Source organism: Diospyros lotus, chromosome 2 (genome assembly GCF_014633365.1).
Source record: "Diospyros lotus cultivar Yz01 chromosome 2, ASM1463336v1, whole genome shotgun sequence".
Classification (NCBI taxonomy): domain Eukaryota; kingdom Viridiplantae; phylum Streptophyta; class Magnoliopsida; order Ericales; family Ebenaceae; genus Diospyros; species Diospyros lotus.
The window spans coordinates 38,914,176-38,926,345 of record NC_068339.1 but is presented as its reverse complement, the minus strand read 5'-3'; the positions used below and the strand labels follow the sequence as shown (position 1 = coordinate 38,926,345).

The 12,170-nt window shown below is 40.3% G+C and overlaps 1 protein-coding gene across 2 annotated transcripts in view; it reads left to right on the top strand.

Annotated features, from left to right (window-relative positions):
• The window catches only part of LOC127793940 (PX domain-containing protein EREX), a 49,811-nt gene extending 39,559 nt beyond the window's left edge, over positions 1-10,252 (top strand). For both annotated transcript variants that reach the window (XM_052324758.1, XM_052324757.1), the window contains one exon: positions 9,697-10,252. In XM_052324758.1, the coding sequence (XP_052180718.1) occupies positions 9,697-9,951 (255 nt within the window). In that variant the 3' untranslated portion in view covers positions 9,952-10,252. The remainder of the gene's footprint in view (positions 1-9,696) is intronic.
• Positions 10,253-12,170: the final 1,918 nt, after the last annotated feature.

Genomic DNA, 12,170 nt, shown 5'->3' with positions numbered 1-12,170 from the left:
TCATATATGCACTGCTACCCATGGCCGACTTTTCACCAACAACATACTTCGATGGCCAGAGTTCTATACATGCTTCTGTTTTGCTTGTTATAGCAGTTCCTATACTTGCCTCAATTGCAACTCAATAGTTGGGGCACCCATTCTTCTTTGCCTTTCTACTTTGACCCAAGTTAGCCAAAAATTTACAGCCAAAATCTACCTCTTGTTTCCTTTGCTCACAGCCTCTAGCACCAACAATCAAGGAGCTGGATAAGCTAGAAGAATTCACTTCTCATATGGAATCCGTTGCACCACTCTGATATGCAATTGAATTGCCCATTAGAGTTGACTAACGCAATGGATAAACAACCTCCTGACTTGCTCGTGATCGCTCGGAACTCCTACACCAATCACGACTTCTTGGCTCGCTTGCTGCCAAAGCCTCCTATTCTCATCTCAAACACCTTTAGACTTGGAAATTAGCAACATAGGGTGTCGGAACTCACAAGCAGCGAAGTCGGAGGAATTCGTCTCTCTGACAGAATTCGCCTACAGCTTCAAGCCGAAACTACTTTGCAGCGATGAAATAGAGAATCAACAACCTGAGAAATATTGCAATCGCCGCCACAAATCAAGACTTACAACGGCCGCTACCCACACCCAATCACCGTCCAATGACTGAAGGACCCTAGCTTGGCTTCGAAATTCAAGCGACTTTGTCTGGATTGCCACTGTAGCAACCGTTGGCAATCAATCCGCCGAGAATCAACTTCTTGTGATTCCCTCGGTCCTTCAAAGTCGCCTTCAGCAACCTAATTCGCCTCCGACTTTGATTCTAGGAATGGCGAATTGCAAGTGCTGTTCCTCTTCAAGCCGAACCTACTGCAACAATTTTCTCCTTAGGTCGCGGAATCAATTTCCAAGATTCAACCAACAGTCACCTGGTCACTTCTATCCCGAACGTTGAAATTCACTCGTGCATCTCAGTTTTGATCAATCCTTATTTCCTTCCGACTGAGATCTGAAATGCGGAAAGAAAATCACCACTTGAACTCGTCTGCTACTGCTGGTTTCCGTAAACGCTTCTGCCTCATCTCCATGTCTAGAATCGATTGAAATTATAGTCGAGGAGCGACTGCTCTATTTTAGTCGAGCTAATCAAAGGCTTAGGATGGGCTTTGGTGCGGTCTCCTGAGGATTCGATCAACTCTGTTAGAGCTCCTGGTTAGTTCGATCAGTACTATTGCAGCTCCTCAAGAGTTTACTTGTATCGCCGGATATTCGTCGGACGCTGATTGCTGTTACGATCGCTGGAATTACTTAATAGAGAGAACCATCGAGGAACGGTGGCTCTGATACCAATTTGTCATGAATCTAGGGCTTAACCTAGGATTAGTTTGGGAATCGGAAGAATCCGATTCAGTTAAGGCCAAGAACATGAGGAAATTAGGGGGAAATTTGAAAGAATGAGAGAGAGATTAGAACAAGTGTTAGGGGGGGGATTAGAAGAACAAAAAAGGAGGAGATGAAGATCAAGAAAAGGGAGAGAATTCGGCGGAGGAGAAACAAATTCAATTCATTAATTTTTGGATAAAGAAACAACCCATTACAGCAACCTTATATACGCATATTTGCCTTCTAACAGTCTAGTATACGCTCCCATGTGCTTTTAACTACTTACTAAAATATTCCTAACAAACTATTATACTCTATTACAATAATACCCCTTTATTGCTCATAGGGTCATGACAATCTGAATAGTCACTAGTCAGTCTAATTACCCGGTACTAAATGTTTTCTACTTTGGTAATCAAAGGTAAACTCTTACCCATTGCCATGGAAGAAACTAGAAGAATGACACCCCCCATACGTTGATGCTGCAAATTCTATGCCCGATCTTGGAAGTGCTGAACTGTTTCTAGTTTCTAGAAAATTTAAAATCTGTTAGGACATGAGGCGCTCTGCACCCGTTCAAACCCCATCCTTTGACCCTTGTGTTGCATGGGAGTCTTCACCCCAGATGGATGTCTCTCTAATTCTTTTGATCCCTTTTGTCCCAGGTCAAGTTTTCATTAGGGGTGTGCAACGGTTGGTTTGGGTGGTTGAAAAGTGTTTTTCAAAACCAAATCACTATTGGCAGTTTGCCAATTTTTCAAACTAGTATGTGCTTGAAACCACTCAAACTATAGCTTAGCGGTTTGGGCACTGTCAACTATAACAATTAAAAACTACTAACAAGAAAAAGAGGAAACATAGCAACAATGAGATTTTTTATTTTTGTTTTAAAAAAAACTTAAAAAATTTGGGAGTTGTTGACTAAACCATTAATAAAAATATAACTAAATAGAAAATTAAACTATAAAAAATGTTAGAATTGGGAGCACTGGCTGTCTGTTAAATCACCCAAGAAGCCAACAAATCACTAACTCTCACCTTCACAATTCACAACTAGCCGATACAACATATAGAATCAGTCCCACATCCAGCCGCTTCCTTAATTTTAAACAACCATTTACAGCCTACCACCCTTTTACCTAAGGGTCTATTAAACAAGGTCCAAGTTTTATTCTTTCTAAGAGATTCCATCTCGGATTCCATGGCTGCAGGCCATTTCTTTGAATCCTTAGATCTTACAGCCTCTTCATATGAGATAGGCTCCTCTCCAGCTATTTCTGATGCTCTGGACAGTTCATATGCCACTAAATCAGAGTATCCATACCTCGATGGAGGTCTAACTACTCTCCTTTGCCTATCTCTAGCTACATTTTACCTATCAATACTAGGGATACCACCTGTACTTGATGAACCAGCACTATCAGAGTGCTGAATTTCATCAAAACTAGAAGAATCATCATCTTCTGATGGCTGGAAGTTATCAGAACTAGAGGATCTTGAGTCAGCACCATGCTATCCTGCTGCTAAGTCCATTGGACTGTCATAAGCAGCATTATCCAAATCATGGCTGCCACTGGCAGTATCATGACTACTGCTGGCAGCATCCTGGCTGCCATTTGTTGCATCCAATCCAACCCTGGCAGCATCATGAACGAGCTGTTTCTTAACAGCTTTCCTTGCCTTTTCCTTCTCATCCTCTATCTTATCACTTTTTAAGAACGAATTTTCCTTAAAGACTACATCCCTACTAATTATAGTCCTTGGCATATCTTCCTCTAAACACCAAAGCTTGTAACCCTTTACCCCTGTTGGATAGCCTATAAATGGACAATGCTTGGCCCTGGGCTCTAACTTGCCTTGCTTCACATGAGCATAGGCAATACAACCAAAAACCTTTATGTGCTCAATGCTTGGTTTATGGCCTTTCCACATCTCATAAGGAGTTCTAAACCCTATTGCAGCCGATGGGGATCTATTGATCACATATGCAGCTGTTGTTACAGCCTCTCCCCAAAATGAGGCAGCCTAGCATGTATCAACATGCATCTCACCCTCGCTAAGAGGATCCTATTCATCCTCTCTGCCAAGCCATTTTGCCTAGGGTCTCCAGGGGTTGAAAGGTGTCTTAGAATGCCATTTTCACTACACATTTGGGAGAAGTCTCTATTACAAAACTCTAGACCATTATCGGTTCTAATGATCTTTATTTTCCTACCCATTTGATTCTCTATCATAATTTTTCAGGTTTTGAAAGCCTCAAAAGTTTGATCTTTTGATTTTAAAACATGAACCCAAACCATCCTAGAGTACTCATCTATTATGGATAAGAAATATCTTGCCCCTCCATGAGTTAAGGATTGACTAGGGCCCCATAGGTCAGAATGTATATGGTCTAATTGGGCTTATGATGAGTGGGTGGCTTTCCTAGGGAATTTAACTTTTATAGACTTTCCTAGGATACAAGTGTCACACTTATCTAATGCTGTAAATTTTCCAGCACCTAAAATTCCTTGATTAGATAGCTTCTTAATGCCTTGATCGCTTATATGGGCCATCCTATAGTGCCATAGACTGGACTGTTCATAACTCTTGGCTTCTCCTAAGGCTGCATCACCACACAAATGTGGCTGCCTGCAGCACATAAATGCCATTCTTAAGAACAGCCTTCATGCAAACTAGAGACCCCCTTGACACCTTAAGAACTCCACCATCCCCCTTATAGGAATAGCCATTCTTATCTAACTCTCCAAGGGATTTTAGGTTCCTTTTTAAATCAGGAACATACCTTACAGCAGTTGAGGTTTTAACTATACCATCATGCATCCTAAGTCTTATATCCCCAACTCCCATTATGCTACGCTCATGGTTGTTTCCTAAAAGGACTCTACCTCCACCAATATCCTTATAGTTTTGCAACCATTCTTTATGGGGAGTCATGAAATGAGCATCCCGAATCAAGCACCCACACATCCTTCTCATCCTTACTTGATATCTCTAGTGCATCAGCACTATCATAATCAAACTCACAAATGGAGTTTGAGAATTCGGGGCTAGACTTATCTTCGAAAACTTTCTTCCTATTTGGGCAATGCTTCTTTATATGCCCTTCTTCATGGTAATGGAAACACTTAAACAATTTTCTTGCCACTTCTAGACTTTGATCGAGATCTACCTTTATGTCTCTAGGCTCTCTCTTTTCTATCCTAAATCTCATTGTTAACACATCTCCAACAGTCTTCTTAACCTCTACTTTATGTTGTAACTCCTTAGAATTCAAAGCCTTATAACATCATCTAGAGCCAATTTGTCTCTACCATGCTTCAAGATGTCTACAAAAGTCTCATATGATTTTGGAAGTGAGTGCAATAAGACTAAAGCCTTATCCTCATCATCATATTTAATATCAATGTTTTCAAGATCTAAACATAGTTTATTAAAACTATCAATGTGATCTTGTAACCTTTGACTCTCAATCATCTTGAATGAAAAGAACTTTGTTTTTAAATACAACCGGGTAGAGAGGTTTTTGGTCATATAGAGAGTTTCTAACCTATTCCAAAGGTCCTCCGCGGTTGTCATCTTTGATGCCTCCTGCAACACTTTGTCTCCAAGGCTAAGAATTAGAGTGTTAAATGCTTTCTTGTTGATTTCCTTTCTCCTTTCACTAATTTCCTTTTTCTGCTTTTGGGTATTTTGTTTTCAGCCTCTAAGGTTTCTTCCTGACCTAGGTTTCCCAATAAGGCCCTCATCTTCATCTTCTATAGGCCAAAATCGTTTTGGCCATCGAATTCTCCACATCATACCGTGTGGTAGAGGCTGTAGAAGCCATTCCTGCGGGTATGTGTTAAATTCTAATGATTCTTGAAGGTTCTTGATGAGAGACCCAGTTCTGATACCAATTTGTTAGAATTGAGAGCACTGTCAGTCTGTTAAATCACTCAAGAAGCCAACAAATCACTAACTCTCACCCTCACAACTAGTCGATACAACATACAACATAAATAAAAAATAAAGAACAGAGATAGAATTGAAAAGATTAAAGTAAAGAACAATCAAACCACACAATAGGCACCGAGATTTTATCCTGGTTTGAACTGATAGAATCAGTCCTACATCCAGCCACTTTTAGAGAGAGAAATCCACTAAAACTTGATGAAAAACAAGTACAAGAATCACACTCGCACAATCCCTCTTCTCTCACTAATACACAAAGTTCTCACTGTTAGTGAAGCAAGGTCAAAAGCATATGAGAATCTATATAAACGACTTGATACAAAAGATGGAGAAAGGGATATATATAAATTAGCTAAAGCAAGAGAAAGAAAAACACAGGATTTAAATCAAGTGAAATGCATAAAAGATGACAATCAAAATGTTTTAGTAAATGAGGGAGCGATTAAGGAGAGATGGAATGAGTATTTCACAAAATTATTCAATGATGGTAGTGACACAAGAGTTAGGTTGGGACATCTTAGTAATTCCGAAGGGAATGTGAGCTACACATTCTATCGACGCATAAGTTCAAATGAAATAAGGCAAGCTTTAAAAAAGATGAAAAATCATAAGGCAGTGGGACCAGATAATATACCAATAGAAGCATGGAAATGTATGGGAGAAGAGGGCATCTCTTGGCTAACGCAACTATTTAATGCCATCCTTAAATCAAAAAAGATGCCAGATGAGTGGAGGAAGAGTACTTTGGTTCCTATATACAAGAACAAATGAGATGTTCAAAACTGTGAAAATTATAGAGGAATTAAGTTAATGAGTCATACCATGAAACTCTGGGAAAGAGTAATAGAGCAGAGACTCAGAAAGGAAACAAATGTGTCAGAAAATCAGTTTGGTTTTATGCCTGGTAGATCAACAATGGAAGCTATATATTTACTGAGGCGTCTAATGGAAAGGTATCGAGATCATCAGAAGGACCTACATATGGTGTTTCTAGATTTAGAAAAGGCCTATGATAGGGTCCCTAGAGAAGTATTATGGAGGGTTTTAGAGAAGAAAGGAGTCAAAATAGCCTATATACAAGCCCTTAAGGACATGTATCATGGTGTAGAGACAAGGGTCAGAACATGCGGAGGGGATACTGAACTATTTACAACTACAATAGGACTGCATCAAGGTTCTGCACTAAGTCCATACTTATTTGCCCTAGTAATGGATGAACTCACTAAAGATATTCAGACAGATGTGCCATGGTGTATGCTATTTGCAGACGACATAGTGTTGGTGGATGAAACAAAAGAAGGAGTGAACACTAAGCTTGAGTTGTGGAGAAACAATTTAGAATCTAAGGGATTTAAATTAAGTAGAAAGAAAACAGAATATATGGAATGCAAATTTAGTAAAAATGCAAGAGTGGATGATGTTATAATAAAATTAGAAGACCAAATCTTACAAAGAAAAGACCATTTTCGATATTTGGGATCAGTGATTCAAAAAGATGGAGAAATCCACGAGGATGTCGCACATAGAATTAAGGCAGGTTGGCTAAAATGGAGAAATGCATCGGGGGTGTTATGTGATGGTAAAATCCCATTAAAATTGAAAGGAAAATTTAATAGGACAACTATAAGACCAGTCTTGCTGTATAGCTCAGAATGTTGGGCAGTCAAATACCAACATGAGCAAAAGACGAGTGTAGCGGAGATGAGGATGTTAAGATGGATGTGCGGACATACAAGAAAGGATAAAATTAGAAATAAAGTTATTCGTAATAAGGTAGAAGTAGTGTCAATCGAGGAGAAGATGAGAGAGACTAGACTAAGATGGTTTGGTCATGTGAGAAGGAGACTAAGAGACGCTCCTGTGAGGAGAGTTGATGAAATGGAACAATTAGTCACAAAAAGAGGTAGAGGTAGACCCAAGAAGACTTTGGGAGAGACATAAAATTTGATATGAAATATATGGATCTAAATGAGGATATGACAAAAGACAGAAATACATGGAAGTCTAGAATTCATGTAGCCGACCCCACATAGTGGGATAAAGGCTGGATATGTTGTTGTTATCTTACAATACAACTCTCGGGAACTATCAATGAGAATGATCAATCACAAGTGTCTGCATGCCTCTTATTAGACACAAGGGAGTGAGTTACAAGGGATGTTATAATCGGGACATTTCCCTAACTACCCCTCAATATAATATACAGTTAGCCTAATTTTCCTAAGGAAAATGTTATTGGTACACCTTTGTGTACACCTTGGGCTACATAAAGGTGTACCAATGACAAAAAAACCCCTCATGAGGTGTATAGAGGCGCATGTAAGGCGCAAGATATTTTGGTCATAATACTCCCTTATGTAGCCCAAGATGTACAAAATGATTGTACATCTAGCATGATTCTTTTCCTAATTACCACTGCTGCACATAATCCTCAATAGGATGTCTGTGTCCTTCTAAACTTTCCAGCCACTCGATGCAAAACTTGAATAACAATTAACTTAGTTTTATTTGGGTAGTCGGTTTTGCGGTTTATCAAAGCCCAAAACCCAAACTAAACAACTTAAGGCGGTTTTTAATATTGCCAAACCATAACCAACTGCTTCTTTTGCAAAATTGTGGTTTGGGTCAGTTTGGTATAGTTAAGCAGTTTGGGTCTTTCTTGCTCACCCCCACTTTGTTGGCCAGGGTTTCAATTTTCTCGCCGTTCTTATCATGCATATATATCAAAACATTAAACCAAGATAACACCTAGTATGAATTTAAAGACACATGCATGGTTTCTTCCAACCCTTATCTAAACCAAGTTAGTCTTCTTTCCCATCCCTTTACATGATCTAGAATGTTAAAATGCAATGTATGATAATAGAATTCTCAGAAAGGCATGTCATGACAATGTAATCATACATCACGAATCATCTACACATTTCATGAAGGTAGCCTCAGTTCTATTTCCTTTTCTAATGGGTGCTCCCTTGGTTGATGCCCATCCTACCACACACCTGGCAACATCATTCACATGGCCTAAGGCTCACCCTTGGCCTTTTCACACATTTCCCATGCCAAGAGGTGTCACACCCGCTTGTTTGGCAATGATGCTTGCATAACTGCATGCTTGACTCATATTATGCAACATGCTCACAATGCCCATACATATGCACATAATCATTGTTTTTTTTTGGTTTTATAGGAGCTTATAATCATTCTTTAATGCATAAAAAGCTGCCATAAAATTATTTTGTGCATAATGCCAACATAAATGAACCATAACCGTGCACTTGTTTCAAAGACCCAACTGGTTTGTATCAAGCTTTCTCTTCTTCCATTAGTACAGAAAGATCTCCTTGTTTGTTTACTCTCACCAACTCACTTGCATGCCTATGCAACTTGTGTAATCCTCACATCTCTTTTACTTCCCCACAACCAATAGATATCTATCTTCTCCTTTATGAGCAGCTTTCTCATAGATATTTGCTCCTTTATTTTATTATTCTTCATTTTCAGTAGCTTCACCCAACTCCCAGCAACTCGTGCAAAATTCCTCTACAATTACAAATCTTCTTTATCCACTTCCAGCAATGCTACAACAGCCAGGTTCCTCTCGTTCATGCCGCAACCATATTCTGAAGCATTTTCAGCTTTCTTTAATTCCCCTGCAGTAGGATGTTTTTGTGTGTGTGTGTATATATGGCAGCTCTTTCCTCATCCTTTCTCTTCTCTCTTCTTTTCCTCCATTTCTCTCTCTGCCTTGTGGAGAGCTTCTCTCTACCATTTTGTGTTGAAAACAAATTGATGGAAAGCCTGTTTATAAGCACTTGAAGCTGCTGATGGGTTTCTTGGCTGCCACCTAGCATTACTTGGTGTCACTTTCCTTGAGTGGCACCTAGCTACCTGCTTCTGCAATCCTGGCTGCCACATTGCACATTTTTGCCTCAACAAATTTTTGGTTTCTCTCCCCCTTTTAAGTCTCATTTGAACCCTCTTCCCATGCTTATTAACTAACTTATGGAATGTCAGAAGAGAAATTTCGATGTACATCCAACATGCCTCTGGGAGTGTTCTTGTGTCAATGCTCAATTGTCTGGGTGCCTGACTCATGGCTGATATGGACAAAATTCACCTTGCATTTTGTCCATGCCAGTGTTGTGATTCAAAGTTTTGAATATTGATAAAATTTCAAAAACAAGATAGACTTAAGTGTCAGCTGCGTTTTCAGTGAATCCTTTGCTGGATTACAGAGACCTGGTAGTTTTTCAGTGTTTGTTTGTTGTTTGGAGTTGACTGGGATTCAGATTCCTCGTCTTCTTTGCAAGTTTAATGCAATCATAGTGTCTTCTGAATCATTTAGGCATGGTTCTTAACGTTGAACAGGCACAACTCCTTGCGCAAGATCTTGAAAATACTGCTGCAGCTGCAACTCACAATGGCAATGACGGCAACATGGGGAAGATGGATGAACTGAGGAAGATGCTGACAGACATTTTCATCGACAATGCCAGATTGAGGAAGCAGGTTAATTCTGTTATCCGCCAGGCATTGAGCATGCCAGAGGGGCCCGAGACAGACGACGAGGAGAAAGAAGTCGCTTTACGGGAAACTGTTCTTAGCAAGTTCTTTGAAAAATGATGTATATATGTGTTGTATAGGATGATCTTTGGTTGATTATTTGTAGGGAATGCTGCAAATGTGTTTGCAGTTGGCTAAGCACACAAAGAGCGAGAACTAAGTATGCATACTGACGAAGTATGTGGAGTTCATGAATATTGTGATTACTGGTTGTTGTTAATTTAGCTTTAAGGCTACAACAGTTGTACTTGCTTGCAACGAGGAATTGAAGTGGAACGGAATGAAAGAGTGGAATGCTGCCAAAAACATTGGATTGGTTTAACCATAATAGTAGTAATAATAATATGTCAGGTTCTATTTATATTTACATTTGTTGGGTTGGTTACATGGATTTTACCCAACTAATTATGTCTATACGTAAGATGTGTACATTCGGCTGTTCGGTCGGATTTGACTGAGTTTGGAAATCGAATTTAATTGAATAAATTAAACGGAATAAACTATATAATAAACGTGAGTAGAGATGAAATTTGAATAGTCAATTTAAGACTGAATTATAAGACTTCAACTGGATGACAGGTTTTTATGCCTAATGAAATTTTGGTAAATAAACTTTAACTTTATGGCTATTTTCATTGCAATAGCACATATTGCACTCTATTCAGTTAAAACTAAAGCACTAGTGTTGATACTGAAAATCAAGTTTTTTACGTAACAAAATCCATCCTAATTGGTTTGGTTTTATCTGGATAATGCTCGCCCCTGATAGATCAATAGTTATATTATGCCACAAAGCAGTCATGGAAAACACAATTAAGATAACCAACACGGAGCCACTAATATATCCTATCCTGTACGGAAGTGTGGTTTCCAAAAGCCTTGACTTATTAGGGGAAATGACACTGCAATCATTTTGGGTTCTCGTCACAATTTACTATCTCCATTCTCCAAATGCTGTCAGCAGGTCCTGGAATCATGGATGCAGAAAGTGGTTCCAAAGTCAGCACGACCTGCCAGATCCAGAACCCACCATGCTTAACATCATTGAATCCAAGGGTTAAAGTTGAGAGAATTAGAAATCAAGGGGGAATCTGGTCCACCAATATGGTCCTGCACCATCTACCGTTTTTCTTCTTGTCCTCTGAATGGGAATCCATTTGGATTGAGTTGAGAATCTACTCATCAGGGTTTCAACCTCTTCAACAAGTGATTGGCCCTTGGTCATTCCTGGAATCATGCCTAAATTGCACTATTCCTGCCAAAAGATCTCCTCCCACTTACGTGCCATCAACCTTCCTGTGCTACTTTTTGAGGATGGCATTTTGACCTCCAGATGTGAGTTTATGTGGTGGATATAGAAGTCAACTATGTGAGTGTGAAAACGATTTCTAGAGGGAATAAGGTACAAACATGCCCCTCAAATTGGGGTTTATAGCCGTTTGTGCCCCTGAACTTAAATGAGGACCTATCATCCCTCTCAAGTTTCAAATTTGATCCTATCACACACTTGAAATCCCAAATGCGTGCGTGTGAGATACACGTGTACTTTCAGTGGGTCACCAACAAGGGAGGGGGGGAAGAAATAGAGGTTGCTGCCACCGCCTTTTTCCTCTTCTCCATCACCGTCGGCCTTTTCTCCTTTCTCATCCATCATCGCCGACCACCTAAAGCCTGTAGCCTCTAGTCACATTAGCCATGTCAAGCATGAAGCTTCTTGGCCTTGGCAGTGACCAAAGGTCGTCGTCCATGGCGTTAAGGGCCACTGCTAGGCGAACTCAAAGGGCCGACCGATTGAGAAGACAAAGGGCCGTGACTATGGCGAACACATCAAGCACGATGTGGTCGCGGTAGAGGTGAGCACATCCTCGATGCCCACAATTGTCAATTTCATTCGAAAAAAATTACAGTGAAAGAAGTGCCGTAAAGATGAGACCCACCATAGGCGATGGCGAAGGCAATCCATGAGGAAGTCGTAAGGTCGCAGCCATGGCCATGGCGCACTCACAACGGCGAGCCACGACCCACAACGAACCCACAAAGCGTCGGCCACGACCAACCACTAATCAGACCTCCCATTGCCATTCCGTGCCTTTGTTTGCCAGTGACTGTGATCGGACCTCTATTGGCCATGACGAACGTGGCCGCTAGTGATTCAAATCGTCGGCCATGTCAAGCATCAAGCTTGAATTGACGGCCTTGGCAGAAGGCAATGACCCACCTCCCTCCTCGATGACCCCCCTCCCTCGCTAGCACTGGGAATAAGGAAAGAAGAAGATGAT